Here is a 25,626-nt window from a genome sequence, read left to right as displayed (position 1 = left end):
AGCATATATATTGGTTTGTATGTATTGGTTTGTTGGTATATATATTGGACTCTCAGTACATACATTGGTTTATTAGCATATACATTGGTTTCTTGGCATATATATTGGTTTGTGGGTATATATATATTGGATTACCAGTACATACATTGGTTTTCCAGCGTATATATTGGTTTGTGTATATCGGTTTGTTGGTATATACATTGGTCTGTGGGCGCATATATTGGTTTGTGTATATCGGTTTGTGGGCATATATCGGTTTGTGGGCGCATATATTGGTTTGTGGGCGCGTATATTGGCTTGTTTATATCGGTTTGTGGGCATATATCGGTTTGTGGGCGCATATATTGGTTTGTGTATATCGGTTTGTGGGCATATATTGGTTTGTGTATATTGGTTTGTGGGCGCGTATATTGGCTTGTTTATATCGGTTTGTGGGCGCATATATTGGTTTGTGTATATCGGTTTGTGGGCATATATTGGTTTGTGGGCGCATATATTGGTTTGTGGGCGCGTATATTGGCTTGTTTATATCGGTTTGTGGGCATATATCGGTTTGTGGGCGCATATATTGGTTTGTGGGCGCATATATTGGTTTGTTTATATCGGTTTGTGGGCATATATATTGGTTTGTGTATATCGGTTTGTGGGCATATATTGGTTTGTGGGCGCGTATTGGTTTGTGGGCGTGTATAATGGTTTGTGTATATCGGTTTGTGGGCATGTATTGGTTTGTTGGTATATATATTGGACTCTCAGTACATACATTGGTTTATTAGCATATACATTGGTTTCTTGGCATATATATTGGTTTGTGGGTATATATATATATTGGATTACCAGTACATACATTGGTTTTCCAGCGTATATATTGGTTTGTGTATATCGGTTTGTTGGTATATACATTGGTCTGTGGGCGCATATATTGGTTTGTGTATATCGGTTTGTGGGCATATATCGGTTTGTGGGCGCATATATTGGTTTGTGGGCGCGTATATTGGCTTGTTTATATCGGTTTGTGGGCATATATCGGTTTGTGGGCGCATATATTGGTTTGTGTATATCGGTTTGTGGGCATATATTGGTTTGTGTATATTGGTTTGTGGGCGCGTATATTGGCTTGTTTATATCGGTTTGTGAGCGCATATATTGGTTTGTGTATATCGGTTTGTGGGCATATATTGGTTTGTGGGCGCATATATTGGTTTGTGGGCGCGTATATTGGCTTGTTTATATCGGTTTGTGGGCATATATCGGTTTGTGGGCGCATATATTGGTTTGTGGGCGCATATATTGGTTTGTTTATATCGGTTTGTGGGCATATATATTGGTTTGTGTATATCGGTTTGTGGGCATATATTGGTTTGTGGGCGCGTATTGGTTTGTGGGCGCATATATTGGTTTGTGTATATCGGTTTGTGGGCATATATTGGTTTGTGTATATTGGTTTGTGGGCGTGTATATTGGCTTGTTTATATCGGTTTGTGGGCGCATATATTGGTTTGTGTATATCGGTTTGTGGGCATATATTGGTTTGTGGGCGCATATATTGGTTTGTGGGCGCGTATATTGGCTTGTTTATATCGGTTTGTGGGCATATATCGGTTTGTGGGCGCATATATCGGTTTGTGGGCGCATATATTGGTTTGTTTATATCGGTTTGTGGGCATATATATTGGTTTGTGTATATCGGTTTGTGGGCATATATTGGTTTGTGGGCGCGTATTGGTTTGTGGGCGTGTATAATGGTTTGTGGGCGTGTATTTTGGTTTGTTTATATCGGTTTTTGGGCGCATATTTATAGGTTTGTTTATACCGGTTTGTGGGCATATATATTGGATTCTGTGCTGCATGGTAGAAATTTGCCGCTCAGTGCTGGTCAGCGAGTAGCCTGTTTTGATTGTGCTGCGCGATTTTAATGAACCTCAGTTTGGACAAACTTTTGACATATTCCAAATAAAACCGAGTGGCCCGGTGAACGAGCTCCGCGATTATAAATACTAAATAAAGGTCATAATAAAGATAACAAAGCTCAGACTAGCCTATTGGATTACGTTCTACAACAATGTGTTTTCTACGACGCTGAAATTAGCTCCTGATTCGCAGAGCCGCGGTGAACGAAAGGGACTGTTCGATGTGTACATAATGCTGCGCACATTGCTTTTAACGCTTCATGGACTAATGAATAGCGCTAAATACAGGAAGTAACAAACTGTTTACCCTCACAACACACAAAACAAGCCATAAACATGTACGACATCTTTTCTTTGTTCTTTTACACAATTGACAATTATTTTGTTTATTTAATACTAAAGGTCTCTGCAGTTTAAAATACTTTAAAGAATTTTTATACATTATAAAACAAATAAATAGTAGGTATGTTAAACACATGTTTAAATATGGCATATTGAGCAATTATGTACAAAAAAATAAACAAATAATAAAAAATATGAGGCTGAGTTTCTGGAGGGACTGTGAGGTTCTTAATCACCTTGGGCCAGCACAACTACACATCCTAGGACAATTTCCCCCTGTAAGGAAAACATGGATTTCGCCTGGCCCGACCGAAATGATTTCATACTTTAAAACTTTAAAATTCCCTCCAGAATCTCAGTTTCACATTCATGTTGTTTTTTGGTGCACAATTGCTTAATATGCAATGTTTCCAGATTAAAATTGAAGTATCATATAAACAAACCAAACGTCGATTGAGTAAAGGAACAAAGAAAAGATGTCGTACATGTTTATGGCTTGTTTTGTGTGTTGTGAGGGTAAACAGTTTGTTACTTCCTGTATTTAGCGCTATTCATTAGTCCATGAAGCGTTAAAAGCAATGTGCGCAGCATTATGTACACATCGAACAGTCCCTTTCGTTCACCGCGGCTCTGCGAATCAGGAGCTAACTTCAGCGTCGTAGAAAACACATTGTTGTAGAACGTAATCCAATCGGCTAGTCTGAGCTTTGTTATCTTTATTGTGACCTTTATTTAGTATTTATAATCGCGGAGCTCGGTCACCGGGCCACTCGGTTTTATTTGGAATATGTCAAAAGTTTGTCCAAACTGAGGTTCATTAAAATCGCGCAGCACAATCAAAACAGGCTACTCGCTGAACAGCACTGAGCGGCAAATTTCTACCATGCAGCACAGAATCCAATATATATGCCCACAAACCGGTATAAACAAACCAATATATGCGCCCACAAACCGATATAAACAAACCTATAAATATCCGCCCAAAAACCAATATAAACAAACCAAAATACACGCCCACAAACCATTATACACGCCCACAAACCAATACGCGCCCACAAACCAATATATGCCCACAAACCGATATATATGCCCACAAACCGATATAAACAAACCAATATACGCGCCCACAAACCAATATATATGCCCACAAACCGATATAAACAAACCAATATATGCGCCCACAAACCGATATATGCCCACAAACCGATATAAACAAACCAATATATGCGCTCACAAACCGATATATGCCCACAAACCGATATAAACAAGCCAATATACGCGCCCACAAACCAATATATGCGCCCACAAACCGATATATGCCCACAAACCGATATACACAAACCAATATATGCGCCCACAAACTGATATATGCCCACAAACCGATATAAACAAGCCAATATACGCGCCCACAAACCAATATATGCGCCCACAAACCGATATATGCCCACAAACCGATATACACAAACCAATATATGCGCCCACAGACCAATGTATATACCAACAAACCGATATACACAAACCAATATATACGCTGGAAAATCAATGTATGTACTGGTAATCCAATATATATACCCACAAACCAATATATGTACCCACAAACCAATATATATGCCAAGAAACCAATTTATATGCTAATAAACCAATGTATGTACTGAGAGTCCAATATATATACCAACAAACCAATACATACAAACCAATATATATGCTAGGAAACCAATGTATAAACTGATAATCCAATATATACTCACAAACCGATATATACAAACCAACAGTTTAAAACCAATGTATGTGCCATTAAACCAAGTAGTTTCTCTTATATTCTCATTATATATGTACAAAGTACATTATAATTATTTCCTGAACGGCTTCCCATATTATGTACACACTCACAATGTGGAGACTTTTTTTTCTTATGGGTACGTCCCAGTTGGTCCCCACACTGTCTAAACCATTACATTTTAAGCTGAATACAGGTTTTTAATGTGAGGTAAGGGTGCAAATAGTGTCTTAGTTTTAGGACACTCATGGATGTCGAATTATTGGTGTCTCTCTGTGTGTGTGTGTGTGTGTGTGTGTGTGTGTGTGATGCAGTCCTCTGAAAAAGTTTCTGGCACCTGAGAAAATGAAATTAGAAAATATAAAATGTATTTATCAGAGCAGTAACAGTTTATTTGCTCAAAAAAAAAAACTAATACTAGAATAAAAACAAATAGCATCATAAGAGTAAGAAGTGATATTCTGTGTGTGAATGTATTGGTGTAACTCTCTACAAACCACTCCTCCTGGCAGAGCAGTATTATTTGAGGTTGTCATCCTGTACCTAGTTTTACCGGTTAATAAATATATGATTATGTTTAACCAAGTGTGCTGTTGCTAGGGTTAAAATAAATTGTTATAAATATTTATAACAATCCTAGGTGCCTAAGACTTTGGCACAATATTGTGTATCTCATGGTGGGAATAAAATCCTGTGTACACACAGTTAGGGGACTTCCAAACTAAAATAATCTAAAATGATTATTGTAATTTAATATGAAGACGTCGTAAGGATTAGGGTTAGGATTAAACTAAGGCTTTAAAGTCACCACAAAACATATGCAAGTCATTTTAATGTGCCCACAATTCACACAAACAAACTGTGTGACTGACACAGCTTTAGTTTATATAAATTAAGTCACTAATTTATATATATTTACAAAGAGAAGCCTTTGTGAGAACACTTGTAATGAACTGGGACACTCAGGAGCAGCTGCACATGAGACTTAAGTCACCATGTCCAATGCCAAATGTGGAACAGAAGGGTTTAAAGGTCTCCAGCACTGGGCTGTAGGGCTGGGGGACTATTCTGTGGGGTAATGGACCATCCAGGACCTTTTTAAGAAGCAGTAATCCATCAGTACCTGACCTCAGTAATGTTTACTGGTGCTGAATACCATCAAATATTAACCGTAATGTTCCAAGAGTGTGTAAAGAGTTGAATGTGTTAAAGAAAAAAATAATCACATTCTCCTTAAAGGCTCAAATTCAATTTGAAAGCATGTTGAATCTATTTTATGTCGCGAAGGCGGCACGTTCATTGTACATCTTCTGCAACGCATGTAAATCTATTCCACACTAAAACAATCCCCAGCAAAGCAAAGGCAGTAAGAAAGGCAGAGATTAGGCACTGAATACTGTGGCGGAACCCATTTGGCATTTAGCGCAGCAGTGGCGGTGAGCTGATATCCATCTGAGAGCAGTGACAGTGTAAAATTGCAGCGCTTTTCCCCCTAAATTTCAGATTCACACGTGGAGTTTGAAGTGTGACTAAAATGCAATTTCAGCTTCACCAGACATATGCTGAATCATGAGCGAGAACATTCTGGCCTAGAATCATGGCTGCTATTAAATACACATTCATTTACCTTCAGTTTATACACACAGCCATCTCTCGGCTCCACTGAGCACCTTGTAGTTCTACAATTACAGTCTGTAGTCTCTGTTATCTGTTGCTCTGAATAGTTTGTTAGTTTTAGTTTTTATATGGTATAGTTTATATAGTCATAGTTTTTCAATGGTCAAGACTCCCACAGGACCACTGCAGACCAAGTATGATTTTGGGTGGCAGATCATTCTCAGAGCTGCAGTTACACTGATGCGGTGGTGGTAGTGTTAGTGTGTCTTGCGCTGGTAGGAGTGGATCAGACACAGCAGTGTTGCTGGAGTTTTTAATGCCCTCAGAATCTCTACTGGACTGAGAACAGTCCACCAACAAAGAATATCCATCCTGTGTCCACTGATGGAGAAATATTGGATGACAAACTGTGCAACAACAGATAAGCTATAACTGCTCTGTGGTGTTCTTGTGGGGGTTTTGGCCATTGAAGAATAGGGTGAAATAAATAAAGGTGTTATTTATACTTTATTATACAGAGGTTGTTACACTGAGGTTCATATGAATAAAACATTGAACATTAAATGCAAAACAATGTACTGTGGCCGCCCCAGACTCCACAGAAGTGTATCTACTAGTTTTAAAATTGGAGGCCCACATCTTTTTTCAGGATTTGGCACAGCTGATTGCGCCCCCTAGTGGCAAGCCCAATCAATAGCCTAATGAAAGGAGGTCTGCCTTTGAAATGAGTCGAATTAAGAGTCACAGGAACACTTCGATTTCTCACTAACGATGGCTTTCCACAGAGTCACACAAGGCTAGCCATGCTGCGCCCTTTTCATTTACTGGCACACACTCTTTTTCCCACAATCCCTCTTTCCCCAGGGGTTTAAATCCAGGAGTTAAACCCAGATTTACAGCAAAGCCGAGTTGGCTTTTCCTGAGGCGAGAAAAAAAAAAAAAAACATGCCAGTTTTCACTCAGACTGTGCTCCTGTGGACCCAGAGTTAGTGGTGTTAGCATTAGCATTAGCACTCACGTCCCTCACAGCTGTGAGCAAACACTGCCGGAGATCCTCCCACAGCTGGAGACCAAAGACAGGGAGGAGAGACACCTGGAAATGTCCGAAAATATCTGCTCTACTTCAGTAATGTCTGGTGTGATCTATATTACATGTTCCACAGACTCTACAGGTGGAAGGGGCAAGCCCATGGAAGTAGGTCACTATTACCCCCTCAGGATGGAATAGGAGGCAATGCCTCATGTAGCAACAGTGTGCTAAAGTATAGTGAAACAGGCCAACAACTCCAAAATCATTTAGACACATCTTTGTCCAAGATTTTTTTTCCAGAAATTAGTTATTTATCCTGAGTGTGTTCTACTTTGCTGCAGTAACATATCTGTGCTGGGGCATGGCTGTGAGGATTTGATAGCAGCCACAAGCTTTATCGCAAAGTCTGTTAATGACGTTGAACCCCAGCTCATCACAGGATGTAGTGCCTGGAGCTCCACCTATTAGCAGGCTTCATATCCCTCTTTCCAACATAAGGCACTGGGCATGGATACAACTGGCTCATGTGCAGCTGCTCCAAAGTGGTTGTTCAAGGCTATTCTATAAACTATATTCTATACACAGTGTGTGTGTGTGTGTGTGTGTGTGTGTGTGTGTGTGTGTGTGTGTGTGTGTTTGTGTGTATGTGTATTTGTGTGTGTGTGTGTGTGTGTGTGTGTGTGTGCATATGCTTAATCATAGCGGGTATAGACTTCAAATGTCATCACTCCTCACTTTTCTGAAGGTGGCATGCTGTCGTTATGGAGAAAAGTCACCAGAGACTAAAAGCTTAAATTAAGCAAATGGCCGCTGCAGCACTGACCCGTGTCGGACAGTACACTGTCCGATTACTTTCTGCTTGTTTGGGTGAGCTCCACCTGTGAGAGCAGCTTGGAGAGGAAATGAGCCAAAGCACTTCTCTTTACACACCCAGCCAGGTGGGTCAGCTGCCTGAGGGTGAGAGAGGCTAATGGAAGCAGACAGACACACACACACACACACACACAGAGAGAGAGAGAGATAGAGAGAGAGAGAGAGAGAGAGAGAGAGAGAGAGAGAGAGTAAACTTTCAGTGAACATATAAAAGGGATGTTTCTAATACAGTGACCAGTTACTTGAAATAGATGGGGTTTGTCTAATAAAGTGGCCAGAGAATGGAAGTAGAAGGGGGTGTTTCTAATAAAGTGGCCAGTTAATTGAAGTAGAAAGGATGTTTCTAATAAAGTGGCCAGTGTGTGGAAATAGAATGGTAGGGGTGTTTCTAATAAAGTGGCCAGTGTGTGGAAGAAGAAAAGGGGTGTTTCTAATAAAGTGGCCAGTGTGTAGAAGTTGAATGGTAGCGGTGTTTCTAATAAAGTGGCCAGTTTGTGGAAGTAGAAGAGGGGTGTTTCTAATAAAGTGGCCAGTGTGTGGAAGTAGAAGGGGGGTGTTTCTTATAAAGTGACCAGTATGTGGAAGTAGAATGGTAGGGGTGTTTCTAATAAAGTGGCCAGTGTGTGGAAGTAAAAGAGAGGTGTTTCTAGTAAAGTGGCCAGTGTGTGGAAGTAGAAGAGGGGTGTTTCTAATAAAGTGGCCAGTGTGTAGAAGTAGAAGAGGGGTGTTTCTAATAAAGTGGCCAGTGTGTAGAAGTAGAATGGTAGCAGTGTTTCTAATAAAGTGGTCAGTGTGTGGAAGAAGAAGAGGCATGTTTCTAATAAAGCGGCCAGTGTGTAGAAGTTGAATGGTAGAGGTGTTTCTAATAAAGTGGCCAGTGTGTGGAAGTAGAATGGTAGCGGTGTTTCTAATAAAGTGGCCAGTGTGTAGAAGTTGAATGGTAGTGGTGTTTCTAATAAAGTGGCCAGTGTGTGGAAGTAGAAGAGGCATGTTTCTAATAAAGTGGCCAGTGTGTGGAAGTAGAAGAGGGGTGTTTCTAATAAAGTGGCCAGTGTGTAGAAGTAGAATGGTAGCAGTGTTTCTAATAAAGTGGTCAGTGTGTGGAAGAAGAAGAGGCATGTTTCTAATAAAGCGGCCAGTGTGTAGAAGTTGAATGGTAGAGGTGTTTCTAATAAAGTGGCCAGTGTGTGGAAGTAGAATGGTAGCAGTGTTTCTAATAAAGTGGTCAGTGTGTGGAAGAAGAAGAGGCATGTTTCTAATAAAGCGGCCAGTGTGTAGAAGTTGAATGGTAGAGGTGTTTCTAATAAAGTGGCCAGTGTGTGGAAGTAGAATGGTAGTGGTGTTTCTAATAAAGTGGCCAGTGTGTGGAAGTAGAAGGGGGGTGTTTCTTATAAAGTGACCAGTATGTGGAAGTAGAATGGTAGGGGTGTTTCTAATAAAGTGGCCAGTGTGTAGAAGTTGAATGGTAGTGGTGTTTCTAATAAAGTGGCCAGTGTGTGGAAGTAGAAGGGGGGTGTTTCTTATAAAGTGACCAGTATGTGGAAGTAGAATGGTAGGGGTGTTTCTAATAAAGTGGCCAGTGTGTGGAAGTAAAAGAGAGGTGTTTCTAATAAAGTGGCCAGTGTGTGGAAGTAGAAGAGGGGTGTTTCTAATAAAGTGGCCAGTGTATAGAAATAGAAGAGACGTGTTTCTAATAAAGTGGCCAGTTAATCAAAGTAGAGGGGTGTGTTTCTAATAAAGTGACCAGGTCAGTGTTCCTGATTAAGTGTCCTGGTCCGGGAGGTGGGTGTAAACTTAAAGGACAGGGACAGAAGGTGGTGGTAAGGTGGAAGTGTGGACTCAGGAGACACTTTCTCTATCAGTTACGGATCATTGGCTGCAGTAGAGAGCTTGCTGGTGTGTGATTGGTCGGATTGTGTTAACAGTTTACTCACTCCACTGAGCTCATAATGACCCTCTCTCTTATCTCTGGTGTATATACAGCAGCTGTCAAAAGTCTGGAAACACTTGCTGCAGTCCCTCACTGTGCACCCCAGTTAAAAACATTGCAACTGTATGAGAACAGTGAAAAAGGAAAGTTGTGCTTCTTTGGGAATGCTACCAGAGAGAGAGAGAGAGAGAGCGAGAGAGAGCGAGAGAGGGGTGAGCAATTATCTCTCTAGTGTCATTGTTACAACAGTGAAATTAAATCATATTTTCATACGTTCAGCTCCTTTTGAGATCCGTCTTTTCTCTCAAGATTTTCACCTTATGCGTTTACTCAGGGAAGCACGATCAAAGACGAATCTCTCTCGCACTTTCTGTCTCATTAAGATGGAGAGAATACAGTGAAGCTATTAAGGATAATAGGAATGAATTTCGGTGGTAGGCTTCTGTCGTCGTGGGATTTAACGTTAACCCACAACTTCATGAGAAAGCTAATTTAACAAAGCGCTCGGTATGGAACACAAATAACCATTAGACTTTTCTCATCAGCCCTCTGCCATAAATCACTCTATCAGCCGCACATTAAAAACCCATCGAGTGCAGAGAGTTGGGACTGGCTTTAATGAAAGGGGTGGTGCTACAGATAGAGTTTTTTGAGGGTTAGGTTAGGGTTAATTGGGGAAGGCCTGTGGTTAATATATATATATATATATATATATATATATATATATATATATATATATATATATATATATATTACAATTAATACAACAATGAATACCTTAACACTGTTACATAGCCATTTATTATATTGACAAACTCCACTTTTAGAAAGGTTTGGCAAAATGCAAGAAAAACAAGAATTTTTGATTCATTCTTATAAAGCTTTATTTAACTGTCAACACTGTCAGTAAAGGAAATAAATCTACAAATTAAACAAAAATATTTAAAAATAGTTTTACTGAATAACTTTCCTTTAAATAATACCAGTGGTTCTCAACCTTTTTAGACCAATTACCACCTGCGAGTCTTACCACAGAAACACATGTGCTACTGGTTCTTCCTCTGTTCTGGGGGCATTTTTTAGGGCAGTAATAATGTGAAGAACGGCCATGTTTTCCTTCACCTGGGTATTTTCTTCTATTTTGTCTTCACGTGTACAGAATCCTTGTCATCTGGATTTAGTCCTTCTGGGCTTCAGAGTATTTCTCAGGCTTGTTTTTCCTGTTTTTGCTTTGCCCCTTCTCTAACAAAATTCAAATTGCACACGTCTGTCTCTAGCTTTTGCTTACTTTCAGTAAGAAACTGAAACTGGGCTTTCTTTATACCGGTTTCTTTAATAACTGGGGTATCGTGTTTCCTTTCTGGAAAAAAGCAGAGGAACGTTGTTCCCCACCCACCATTCTCTTACAGATGACTACGTAATCTACTATGGTGTATGCGTAGCACATTCATTTTTTCTAAAACACAAATGAATTTCATTCATTCATTCATTCATTCATTAGCTGTAACCGCTTATCCAGTTCAGGGTCACGTTGGGTGTGCAACATACCCACGTTGGGTGTCCACCCTGGAGTGCAACATAGACACACACACAGTCACTCACATACTTACACCTACGGACACTTTTGAGTCACCCGTCCTCCTACCAATGTATGTTTTTGGCAAATGAATTTCATTGGAGCATAATTATGAAAAGTGTGAAACATAATGCAATTTACAAATTTTAGATGTTCAGTTACAAATAAATTCCTTAATTATGTAGTACATTTATCAAAGTCATTTGGTGTAGCACCTCTTGCTGCTTCACGTACCACTAGTGGTACACGTACCACAGTTTGAGAACCACTGACTTACACTTTAATCATTTGGGAACAGAAGATACCAACTGTTAAAGTATTGAACATGGAATCTTTGCCCATTCTGGCTTGATACAAGACTTCAGCTGCTCAGCAACCTGTGATTGTGGTTATGTGATTCTCCTCTTTACGGTGCGTGATAGGAGATAGATCTAGACTGTAGATAAGTCAGTCAAGCACATGCATGCTGTGTCTGCGAAGCTATGTTTTTTGTAGCATGTACAGGAGAAGCCTGGCATTGTTTTGCTGAAACAACCATGGACCCAGAAAAAAATGGCATCTTGATGTTAACGTATGTCTCTCTATAATTCCAATGTTTGCCTCCGTGTCAGTATCAGGATCGCAGGGCGGACTGACAGAGGCGGACACACTTGCTAAAACACAGATGTTTATTTACAAGAAAAGAACAAACACAAATTGACTCGAGGGTAAACATGTCGACTGATAAATGAGAGGACTAGAAACAACAACATGAAACAAGGAAACAAAACAAGGAACAACTGACTAGGAATTTACAAAATGACTAGGAATTGGAACAACACAAAACAACACGACTTGGAATTGGAACATAGCAAAACAAATGACCGATCAAAGGAAGTGACACCAGGGAACTTAAATACATTAACAGACGAGACACACCTGAAACAGATAACGAGGGTTAAGGACAAGGAGGCGGAACAAAGGTGGGACAAGGGTGGAGACATGGACAATAACAGACAGGGCCATGTGCTGAGAGAGCACCTGGCGAGGAAAACAAACAGGACTGGGCCAGGATGTGACAGATGCCCCCTCCAAGATGCGCAACTCCCGGGGGACGAAAAGCTAGACTCCCCAGTAGCTGGCGCAGGAGGGGCCAGGAAAAACAAAACAGAACGAACCCACAAGACTCAAGACAAGACAGGAAATGGAGCTGGGGACAAGAGACTTGACTGAAACGGACACTGGACAGGACTAGAAAGAAGAGATGGGAATCGTGACAAGACAGAGGACAGACTCGGAGACAGGACAGGAGCAGGCACACGTGACTGGACAGGGTGCTGTACATTTGACGGAACACCAAGACAGACACGGGTACAGGGATGAGGACAGAGACAGGAACTAGGACAGGAACAGACAGGGAACCAAAACAACTGGAGGGTGCCCAGGACTGGCAAAAGTCTGTGGGGATGTCTGAGGTACCAGCCTGGGCACAGTTCTGGACATCGGCCTAGAAATCCATGGGGCTGATTTATGGACATGAACTGAAGCGGCCGGAGCCACAGTCACGGGTGCAGAAGCGGCTGAGGAAGCCGCCTTCACTGGAGCAGAAGCGGCTGAGGAAGCCGCCTTCACTGGAGCAGGTGCGGCTGAGGAAGCCGCCTTCGCTGGAGCAGGTGCGGCTGAGGAAGCCGCCTTCGCTGGAGCAGGTGCGGCTGAGGAAGCCGCCTTCGCTGGAGCAGGAGCGGCTGAGGAAGCCACCTTCGCTGGAGCAGGAGCGGCCTAGGTGGCCGCCTTCTTGGGGAAAGGAGCGGCCGTGGAACCCGCCTTCTCGAAGACAGAAGCGGCCATGGAATCCGCGTTCTCGGAGACAGAAGCGGCTGGTTTCGCTGCCTTCACGGGGACAGGAGTGGCTGGTTTCGCCACCTTCACAGGGACAGGAGTAGCTGGGTTCGCTGCCTTCACAGGGACAGAAGCGGCTGTGGAAGGCGCCTTCTCAGGGACAGAAGTGGCTGGAGGTGCTGTGCACACTTTAGCAACAGCGTTAAGCAGTCCTGCGATGACATCCTCAGAAGCAGGGGGACCTGCGACGACGTCCATGGAGTCAGGGGGCCCTGTGACAATGTCCATGGAGGCAGGAGCTTGTGCTGCTCACAGGGCACGTGCTGGAGCTGTAGAGGGTTTTGGGGGTTTGACGGGTGCACTCATGAGGGATTTCTTCAACCATGGATCCCCCAGAGGTGCACCCCTGTTAGCTTCACCTCCGTTGTCCTGAGGTTGGAGGCTAACAGCCCCTACCCTTAACCCCGCCCCAAAAAATTTCCACAGACCTAAGGGGGTAATCCTCCAGCGAGGGGGAGACTCCAGCATGCTGCTTTCACCGACTCTTTCTCCAATTTCTCCTGTTGGAGCAGTCTCTCGGTTCAGGAGTCGACTCCTCTGAAGTCCTCGACTTGATTAGCGTCTGGATTATAGACACCTGGACCTCCTTTAGCTTCTGAAAATAGCTATGTCCTTAAACTGATCAGTCATTCTGTCAGGATCGCGGGGCGGACTGACGGAGGCGGACACACTTGCTAAAACACAGATGTTTATTTACAAGAAAAGAACAAAACAAACACAAACTGACTCGAGGGTAAACATGTCGACTGATAAATGAGAGGACTAGAAACAACAACATGAAACGAGGAAACAAAACAAGGAACAACTGACTAGGAATTTACAAAACGACTAGGAATTGGAACAACACAAAACAACACGACTTGGAATTGGAACATAGCAAAACAAATGACCGATCAACGGAAGTGACACAGGGGAACTTAAATACATGAACAGACGAGACAGACCTGAAACATTTAACGAGGGTTAAGGACAAGGAGTTGGAACAAAGGCGGCACAAGGGCGGGGACATGGACAATAACAGACAGGGCCATGTGCTGAGAGAGCACATGGTGAGGAAAACAGTTGAAAATCAGTGAAAATCAATACACGAACATCTGAAAATCAGCCATGTCGTGGGCACTGATACATTTTCCCATACCATTATCACTTTTCACTGATAATAGTTTGGATGGTCCCTACTATCATTAGCTCAGTAAACACAACATCTTTTGGACCCCCTGAGATGAGCTTGGGCCCAGAGAACTCAACAGAATATCCACACAATGAGACTTATTTGTACACCTAATGTTTACAAAATAAAAGTATTTTTTAACTGAACAACTGAATTTTATTTTATTTTTAAGTTTATTTTTGCTTTTTCAGTTAAAACAAGCACATCACAGACTCACAAAATGTCTCATGTTTTCTAAAAACGGGATTTGTATAATTTGATATAGTCTTCTCGCTCAGTGAAGGGTGTTGCTGCTGCACAGCTCCATTACCTGAGTTTGAGCCTTGCCTCAGGTCACTGTCTGGGTGGAGTCTGAAGTGTTCTCTCTGAGTCTGCCCCCTGTCCCTGGGATTACATGTGTTCATTCCTGGTGTCAGTCCAAAGCCCAGGTGAAAATGGGAAGGTTGTGTCAGGAAGGGCATCAGGTATTAAACCTGTGCCAAATCCAATGTATGGACCATTGCCTGGGCTGTGTGCCCTTATGGAAGTAGCCAAGAGTGGAATTGAGGGAAAAAGGATGTACAACATAATAAGTAAACAAACAAGAACACAGCTCACAGTAGTCAGAGAACACTGCTGAATGACCTTCACAATCACAATGCAAGGCTAAACTCAAGGACACAGGGTATATATTCACAAGACACAAGAGCATTAGTCATGAAGGCGACTGAGCGCTCTCAGATGGAACACATTAGTAGGGTGGAAGGAGGCAGAATCATACAAGAAGCAAGGACTAAAACTAAACATAAGCACATGGACAGAGGGAAGCAGAACAAGACAGAGGCAGATAGTTACAGCCTAAATGGTCCTTTTTGGTGATTATGTACACCTCTTGTGTTGAGTACCAAGCTGGTGGCTGATGAAAAACTCCAGGGCTGAAAAGTGCAACGTGGAACAAAAAACTCCACTCTAAACTGATGAACTGAGTTGTGTTCAGTCCCAACAAAAAACAACACAACTCAAACGCATGACGAATAAACATTGTTTACCAATACCACCACTGCTGTGGTTTGGAGAGGGTTTTGGCTTCAAAAGCTTCTTCACACTTACACATCTCTTAAACAAACATTGGTTTTGGTTTTTCAATGGCATTTCTCCAAGGACTTTAAAGAGTGTAAGTATGAAAAAAGAGTGGAAAGCCAAGTAGAATAGGTACCATGCAGTGGAAAATCTGCAGAATCATTGACTGGATTCTAGGTGATACCTCAGCTAGCTGAGCCTGGGAGTCTTAACTGAGCACAATTGGCTTCACTCTCTTAGTTCTCTTAGTATGGGAGCTAATGTGATGGAGCAGGGCAGTCACCTCTCATTTCCTGTGTGTTGAGCTGTCCAGTGACATTGCGTTATCTGCAATGCAGGGACACACTAGGATACACTAGAAACATGGATATAAAAGCTGGCAAATTCATAAACATGCCTTATTTTTCTGGAAGACACCCAGATCCTTATATGATACACATATTACAATCGGTGTATCCCAATTTACATACAAAATTTACTGTCCAGTCATGTTTAATTTCTATTTATTTATTTAATTTAACACTTATTTTGAGTGACAATTTATGTGAAACTCAAGATATAACTTTCACACCTATACTCAATAACTATGACCCTGGTCGTTTTAATTCTTGGTAATTGTTAGTGTTGATAGTCTTTTGAAATAGCACTGATTTGGCGCCCCCTGTGGGCAATAGTATTGAAATACTATTAGGAACCACAAAGCAAGAAAGGTGTCATAACTTTTGTATAGACCACATTTGGATCTGGATTCCCAGAAGTGCATTAAGCTTGGAGTGTGTCTCAGTTCCTAATGAGCTGCCTTACTGTTCACTGTCCACAGGCTGCTGTGTAAGAAGTCAGCATTCCAAAGCACATCCAATACCTTCTTAGATTTTAGTGGCATTTTTATTGCTTCTTTAATCTGGGGCTGTGGAATGCTGTAAAATCTCCATTTTGGCTCACTTTCTGTGAGGAGTTTGATGTGTTCTCCCTGTGTCTGTGTGGGTTTTTCCAGATCCTCCAGTCTCCCCCCACAGTCTCATGGTGAGTGTGTGAGGCCCTGTGATGGACTGGTGCTCTGTCCAGTGTGAGTCCCTGCCTTGCACCCAAAGATTCTGTGTATGAACCACCACAGGATACCTACCTTATTATTCTTTTACTGGAATTAAGCTTCCTAATGTTTGTTGGTTACATTAGCCTCACAGCGCAAGTACAAAACTGCAAAAGCAAAACTTTGAACATTAAACACGTCTCAGCTGAGGAAATACATTTAAGACTAAAGAATGAAACTGATTTTCTGGCAAAAACATATCGATTTTTCCATTTGAACCTGATGTTATATTAGCAATGTTGACGCTTTGATCTGTGTGACAGCCCCACCGCAAATTGCCAAAATTCTCTCAGCTCTGTTTCCAGCTCAGAATGGAGTGTCGAGTGTCGTGTTTTTGGATGTCCAGCTTTAATTCACTTTCTTCCTTTTCCAGCTTTGAAATACAATGGATATCAGAAGAATAGCAGTCAAAGGTTATTTTACTGTGAGGACATTTGAAAAAGTTTGCTTTCCACTTGGACATTCATCATTCATTTTGTAGTGAAGGGCTTAAATCAGGGGGGTGTTTGTTTATGCTTTAGTAAAAGACTTTACTCTGGATGTAATGTGGATCCAAGGCTTCAGATTTGAAGACCTCTGCCTTAAAGGTTACATTAACAGTTTTAATTGAGGGACAAATAACTCTTAATAAATTCTGAGGATGTTTCCTCATTATACTCACCAGTGTGTTTGTGCACTGGAAACCAGTCTGATGTGTTTTCACAAAGCCCCTGTCAATGGATAAAAAGAACAAAGCATCTCAGCCCTGTATGCTAGGTTTTTCTCTCTCTTTATAGACAATGAATAGACCTTCAAATGTTTTAGATATTGCTTTTTTCCTGCTCCATAGGTGGGTAATATTGATTTATTTTTGCTGTAGATGCAGATGCAAGAGATTCTAAAGAGAGTGCTAACTACATGAAAGTAAACACAGACTGAAAGAATAAAAAAAACTAAACAACTTGAGAGTTCTGTGGTAGTTCAAACAGTGAATAAAATGTTCAACTTCAGCCACACAACAAATAAACAGTTCTCTTAAATATACAGCTCCACATTAAAAAATGTGACACTTCTGAACATTAAAAAATAAAAATAAATAAACTGAAAATAGCATTTCCCTACAATCATAGATGTTGCCTTTAGGGAAACTTCTATTGGAGGTTGACAGTAGGTGTGTCCAAACTTTTGACTTACACTTGAATGCCCCGTTCTCTGTGTTTGTCGGAGCGTGCTATCAGATTACACTCATGATATTAAATGAATAAGCTCCAGCAGGCTGCAGGTAAATGCGACCAATGAGCCTGTGGGACCTATGCCGTAATCCAATCTTTCCTGATAACACACGATGGCGGGAGGTTAATATCCTTGCCATAAACATTCTTTTTCTTCCATATTGATGTGTTTCCTGCTTCAGAGGGTCATATGACACTGTTTCCTTCATTATCAAACAAAAGTGGGTCATCTATTTCTCAGGTTTCTCCACTTTTAGCCAGATTTATTTGATAAGGAGGCAGATCGCATTGATGTATTTTCAGCACACATTGATTATGTAATTGAACATAAGTCAATAATGAATAAGAATGCCCTCAAATCCAACACAACTCAATATAAAGCACAGGATTCAGTGAAAACTGTGTTCACCCTTTACCCACTCTTTATTCCAGCTTCCATTCTGTTCAGGAGACTGTCTGACACTTTCTGTTTCCCAAATTAAAAGTACAGCTACTCCTCCAGAGTTTAGTCTCAAGTAAGGTTTGGCAAGAGGAACTTAGGGATTCCAGTTCTCTTGAGCTTTTAATGAACTTTCTTCTTCCTTGAGCAGAGGCGTTACTGCATGTCCAATCTGCCCTAAATTGTCTCCTGAAAGACGATTAATTGTCTTTAATGGCTGTTTTAACAGTTAATGAACTAATTGCAGTGTACAATAATAATAATAATAATAATAATAATAATAATAATAATAATATAATAATAATAATAATAATAATAATAATAATAACAATCTTTATGGACCACACACACTTGACAAATACTCAAGTTAAATTATTACTCCAGTAAAAGAAAAATTCCTCATTGTAGATCTCAACCTCAGTAAATGTACAAATGTATTTGCCTCCAGATATATATACTCAAATATAAAAATCATTTTGGAACAAGACTCTTGCTTAATGAATGCATTTATTCTTTCATTCGTTATCTGTAACTGCTTATCCAGTTCAGGGTCGCGGTGGGTCAGGAGCCTACTCAGAATCACTGGACGCAAGGCAAGAACGCACACTGGAGGGGTTGCCAGTTCTTCGCAAGGTGAGACACATATTCACTCACACCTACGGACACTTTTGGAGTCCCCAATCAACCTACCAAAATGTGTTTTTGGACTGTGGGAGGAAACCGGAGCACCCGGAGGAAACCCACGTGGACACAGGGAGAACACACCAAACTCCACACAGACAGTCACCCGGAGCGGGACTTGAACCCACAACCTCCAGGACCTGCTGCACCACTGTGCTGCCTTTAATTAATGCATTTTAGATGAAAAAAAAAAAGTCTAACTCTGGGTTAACCAATCCTTCAATAGAATGGCATTAATTAATCAGAAACAGATGCCTTTTCAAGTTAACACAGGCACAAAACTAAAAAAATACATTAAAAAAAAAAAAAAATAAATAATCATTTTTCATAACTTTGTTACAGATTTAAATGTAATAAAACCTTGCTTTAAACACAGGATCACAAATGGTATCATGCCATACCCTGATTGCTGTGTTTACTACCTGCTGTTTTGGCTTACACATCGTTGAAGATTTAGTGTTGTTTGATGCTGGTGTAAACAGCCTGGCCCTTTTCTTCTCTCAAAAAGAATGTAAAATATCTACAGCTCTTGAGCTGGAGAGAATGGAGGCAGTAGACAAATTGAGTCATTTTAAAAGATGAAGAAACATTGCATCGCCCTGAAATATAATGGGTTCTCTCTCTCTTTTTGTGTGTGGTATCTGTAACGAAACAAATTAATATAAGTACTTACTATCACCTACATTAAATATGTAATGCAACAAGCAAACACTACAATGACATTGATTGTTGAGAAGTTAAGCAATGCCACATAAAATAATGAAAGAGCTATAAACACAGCAATAAATAGTAAAAAAGAAATACAATAAGTTGTGATGTATCTACAGATCTGTAAACCATGTAATATGAATTGAATTTCAGATCAGTAATGCTGACAGTTACTTCTGACTGTCAGGACAGCGCGGACTAATGGAGGTGGACGCAAATGCAATAACAATAGACTTTATTGAAACAAAAAGACCTGGACAAAGAGACTTGGATTGAGAGAGCTATAAAGACAGACTTAGACTGAGAGACAGATACAGACAGACCTAGACTGAGAGATGGATACAGACAGATCTAGGTTGAGAGACAGATACTGACAGATCTAGGCTGAGAGACTGATACAGACAGACCTAGGCTGAGAGATGGATACAGACAGACCTAGGCTGAGAGACGGATACTAACAGACCTAGGCTGAGAGTCTGATACAGACAGACCTAGGCTGAGAGATGGATACAGACAGACCTAGGCTGAGAGACGGATACAGACAGATCTAGGTTGAGAGATGGACACAGACAGACCTAGGCTGAGAGACTGATACAGACAGACCTAGGCTGAGAGACTGATACAGACAGACCTAGACTGAGAGACAGATAAAGACAGACCTAGACTGAGCGACAGAAAATAGACAAAAGAGAGACACAACCAACTTCAAGGGGAAATAGACAGAGAAAGGGAAAAGAAACAAACAGATCTAACAAACATACGAAGAGAAAATGTCCAACCAAGAGGTGGCACCAGACAAGGGACACCTGGATCAGATAACGAGGGGGCAGAACTACAAATGAGGCACAACGAGGGGGTGGAGCTAAGGTGAGACTAGGTCGGAGTCTGGAAAAATAACAAACAGAACCACGTGCTACAGAACATGGTGGGGAAAACAAACACATGACAAGGCGAGGGTGTGACACTGACTCTAATAGAGTCAAATACTATACAAATCACAGTGGAGAACTGTGCGGAGCAAGGAGATTTGTTCAGATATGTTAGGGTTTTATATAAACATAAGTCAAAAGCAAGGGCAGATTTTCATAATTAAGTGGAGAAAAAAGTAAGATATTTGACTTTAAAACGTAGTGGAGTTAGTACCAATTCACCCAGAACTACTTGAGTATAGAAATGAATTACATTTACTCCATTACTGTCCACTGGTTAAGCTTAGGGTTAGGGTAGGGATTAATGCTCATTGGTAACTCACAATAGGAGTCAGAGAAACTTGTGTACGTCCATGAAGGGCAAACTATATTTTGTACACATTGTACAGTTCCTGGAAATTGTTTTTTGAAGCATATACGTATGAATTTGTACCGAGGCCGCACTGAGATTTAAAAACTTTAAAGCGTTGATTGAAAACTAAGATTTTTTTATTCAATGCAGTTTCTCTGTTAACTGCAATTAACTCAGAGGATTGTTCTCAGCATGTGTTTTTTTATATGTATTAGAGATAATTGGGATTCCAAGGGTTAAACTGGACGGCCTGATGAAGTCTGGAGATAATGAAAAAATCTGGACGTGTGTATCGAACACTTCAATTTTTAATGAGTAAAGAGGGCGCGCACAAGGAAGAGAGAGAGAGAGAGAGAGAGAGAGAGAGAGAGAGAGAGAGAGAGAGAGAGAATCAGAAGAAAAGAAGAAATAGCATCCTGAATATGTAATTAATAAGTAATGTCATTATTTATTTAAGCTTCTTCTTGCTTTTCTTTTTTTTGCGGTCTGTGGGAGGCTTCACCTTTAGCTGCAGGCGGAGGGCAGACTTTCTTCTTTTTCCCCCCCCTCCTTTTTTTTCTGGTGTTCTTTCTGTGTTCTTTCTGAGGCCCATTGACAAAGATTAGAGTCTAGCCACTTTCCGGATTTTCATCTTCCTGGGAGTGTTTTTAAATGGCTTGTAAGTTGCGCACTCACTCACTCACTCACTCACTCACTCACTCACTCACATACACACTCACCCAGTCATTAAAACATATACACACACACTCACTCACATACACACTCACCCAGTCATTAAAACATATACTCACTCACTCACTCACTCACCCAGTCATTAAAACAAATACACACTCACTCACTCACTCACTCACATACACACTCACCCAGTCATTAAAACATATACTCACTCACTCACTCACTCACATACACACTCACCCAGTCATTAAAACATATACTCACTCACTCACTCACTCACTCACCCAGTCATTAAAACATATACACACTCACTCACTCACTCACTCACTCACTCACTCACCCAGTCATTAAAACATATACTCACTCACTCACTCACTCACTCACTCATTAAAACATATACACACTCACTCACTCACTCACATACACATTCACCCATTCATTAAAACATATACTCACTCACTCACTCACCCAGTCATTAAAACATATACACACTCACTCACTCATTAAAACATATACACACTCATTCACTCACTCAGTCACTCACATACACATTCACCCAGTCATTAAAACATATACTTACTCACTCACTCACTCACCCAGTCATTAAAACATATACACACTCACTCATTCACTCACATACACATTCACACAGTCATTAAAACATATACTCACTCACTCACTTACTCACCCAGTCATTAAAACATATACACACACACTCACTCACTCACTCACTCACTCACTCACATACACACTCACCCAATCATTAAAACATATACTCACTCACTCACTCACTCACATACACACTCACCCAGTCATTAAAACATATACAAACTCACTCACTCACTCACTCACTCACTCACTCACTCACTCACCCAGTCATTAAAACATATACTCACTCACTCACTTACTCACTCAGTCACATACGCACTCTCCCAGTCATTAAAATATATACAAACTCACTCACTCATTCACTCACTCACATACACACTCACCCAGTCATTAAAACATATACAAACTCACTCACTCACTCACTCACTCACTCACTCACTCACTCACCCAGTCATTAAAACATATACTCACTCACTCACTCACTCACTCACTCACCCAGTCATTAAAACATATACTCACTCACTCACTCACTCACTCATTAAAACATATACACACTCACTCACTCACTCACTCACATACACATTCACCCATTCATTAAAACATATACTCACTCACTCACTCACCCAGTCATTAAAACATATACACACTCACTCATTCACTCACATACACATTCACCAGTCATTAAAACATATACTCACTCACTCACTTACTCACCCAGTCATTAAAACATATACACACACACTCACTCACTCACTCACTCACTCACTCACTCACATACACACTCACCCAATCATTAAAACATATACTCACTCACTCACTCACATACACACTCACCTAGTCATTAAAACATATACAAACTCACTCACTCACTCACTCACTCACTCACTCACCCAGTCATTAAAACATATACTCACTCACTCACTTACTCACTCACTCACATACACACTCTCCCAGTCATTAAAATATATACAAACTCACTCACTCATTCACTCACTCACATACACACTCACCCAGTCATTAAAACATATACAAACTCACTCACTCATTCACTCACTCACTCACTCACTCACTCACTGATTCACCTAGTCATTATAACATATACTCACATACACACTCACCCAGTCATTAAAACATATACACACTCACTCACTCACTCACTCACTCATATACACACTCACCCAGTCATTAAAACATATACTCACTCACTCACTCACTCACATACACACTCACCCAGTCATTAAAACATATACAAACTCACTCACTCACTCACTCACTCAGTCATTAAAACATATACTCACTCACTCACTTACTCACTCAGTCACATACACACTCTCCCAGTCATTAAAATATATACAAACTCACTCACTCATTCACTCACTCACATACACACTCACCCAGTCATTTAAACATATACAAACTCACTCACTCATTCACTCACTCACTCACTCACTCACACACTCACCCAGTCATTAAAACATACACTCACTCACTCACTCACTCACATACACACTCACCCAGTCATTAAAACATATACAAACTCACTCACTCACTCACTCACTCACTCACCCAGTCATTAAAACATATACTCACTCACTCACTTACTCACTCAGTCACATACACACTCTCCCAGTCATTAAAATATATACAAACTCACTCACTCACATACACACTCACCCAGTCATTAAAACATATACAAACTCACTCACTCATTCACTCACTCACTCACTCACACACTCACCCAGTCATTAAAACATATACTCACTCACTCACTCACTCACCCAGTCATTAAAACATATACTCACTCACACACCCAGTCATTAAAACATATACTCACTCACTCACTCACTCACTCACTCACTCACATACACACTCACCCAGTCATTAAAACATATACAAACTCACTCACTCACTCACTCACTCACTCACCCAATCATTAAAACATATACTCACCCACTCACTTACTCACTCACTCACCCAGTCATTAAAACATATACTCACTCACTCACTCACACACCCAGTCATTAAAACATATACTCACTCACTCACTCACCCAGTCATTAAAACATATACTGACTCACTCACTCACTCACTCACCCAGTCATTAAAACATATACTCACTCACTCACTCACTCACTCACTCACCCAGTCATTAAAACATATACCCACTCACTCACTCACTCACATACACACTCACCCAGTCCATGTACATATCCAGTTCCTTTAGTTTGGGAACATAACTGTACCATGTTCAATATTAATTGCATATTTCACCTATAATGAGAACATATATATAGAATGATATAGAATATATATAGATATATAGATATATAATAATAATATATAGAATAATATAGAACAACAGTGGTTTTAACGTTCATTCTCAGATGAGAATAAAACCACTGTTGCACCTTTAAAGGTCCATTTACACTGTAAAACACATTTACATTTACACTGTACCTTTAGTGACAATAATGTACTTCCATCATACCTTTTTTTTTTCTTTTTCTAAAACTATAGTCACTCCACAAGCGGCTGCTTTTAAAAGCTTTGCATCAAAGGCACTGTGAGTACTTGGTAGTTTGTTTATAAAGTGGGGAACTCTGGGATGATTTGGGACCTAGAACTTCTCATCCATCATCTGTATTTGAATGACCTGCCTCAATGCCATCAGATCCTCACAGCAATGTTTCAACCTCCAGTGTAAAGCCATCTAAGAGTGGGTCACCGAAGTCTGTAGACTTTATAGCGCAGGTGAGATGGACAAGTGTCCAATTACTTCTGATCATGTAATGTACATAGTGTCAGAATATTTGGAGCAACTGAAAGATAGTGTGTTTGTGGGTGTGTGGGTGTGTGTGTGTGTGTGTGTGTTTGTGTGTGTGTGAGAGAGAGAGAGAGAGAGAGAGAGAGAGAGAGAGAGAGAGAGAGAGAGAGAGAGAGAGAGACAGAGATAAAGTGTTCCTCTTTAAGAGCAGCACTACTAGGGGAGGAGTGTGTGTGTGTGTGTGGTTTGTGTATGTGTGTAAAGGAGGCGTGTCTTAGCACTGAGAGAGTGTGTCAGGGATCTCTGTCTCTCAGAGCTTGTGAAGCTGTGGACCCATACACACACACACACACACACACACACACACACACACACACACACACTGAGCTGCTGCTGTGGAGGAGTGGTGTGTGTGTGCTGAGGAGCATGCGTGCGGACAAGTGTGTGTAGAGGAGTGTGTGTGTGTGTGTGTGTGTGTGCGTGTGTGTGTGTGTGTGTGAGCGTGTGGTGTGTGTATGAACTCTTTCTGTGGATTTAACGGATGGAGCGTGTGGCGCTGCTGCTGAGCCTCGCGGCACTCAGCACAACACCGGCACACAGCTGTAAGTAACATACTCACACACACACAGACACACACACACACACAAACACATAAATGCATGCATTTACCTAAGCCTTATTTCACTGACAGAAAGAAATAGAGAGAGAGAGAGAGAGAGAGAGAGAGAGAGAGAGAGAGAGAGAGAGAGAGAGAGATTGACAGAAAGGAAGTGGAGAAGGAAAAAAGAGGTGAGGGACAGAGAGGGAGAGAGAAGGAGAGAGAGAAGGAATAAACGAGATGCAAAGAATGAAATGGAGAGGCAAATGATAAAGAGTGATAGAAAAGAAAAGGAGTGAGAGAGAGCAAGAGAGGTGGGAAAGAAAGGTTGTAACAGAGACACAAAAAGAAAAGGACAGAAAGAAGAAGAAGAAGAAGAAGAAGAAGAAGAAGAAGAAAAGAGAATA

At 40.9% G+C, this 25,626-nt stretch overlaps 1 protein-coding gene across 1 annotated transcript in view; it reads left to right on the top strand.

The window, feature by feature from the left end:
* The first annotated feature begins 24,981 nt into the window (after positions 1–24,981).
* The window catches only part of LOC136676436 (contactin-associated protein-like 5), a 105,329-nt gene continuing 104,684 nt past the window's right edge, over positions 24,982–25,626 (top strand). The window contains exon 1 of the mRNA XM_066653462.1: positions 24,982–25,223. Within this exon, the coding sequence (XP_066509559.1) occupies positions 25,163–25,223 (61 nt within the window). The 5' untranslated portion in view covers positions 24,982–25,162. The remainder of the gene's footprint in view (positions 25,224–25,626) is intronic.

Source organism: Hoplias malabaricus, chromosome X2, assembly GCF_029633855.1.
Source record: "Hoplias malabaricus isolate fHopMal1 chromosome X2, fHopMal1.hap1, whole genome shotgun sequence".
Classification (NCBI taxonomy): Eukaryota; Metazoa; Chordata; class Actinopteri; order Characiformes; family Erythrinidae; genus Hoplias; species Hoplias malabaricus.
The sequence above is the reverse complement of the archived record's forward strand: the minus strand, read 5'-3'. Positions and strand labels throughout refer to the sequence as shown.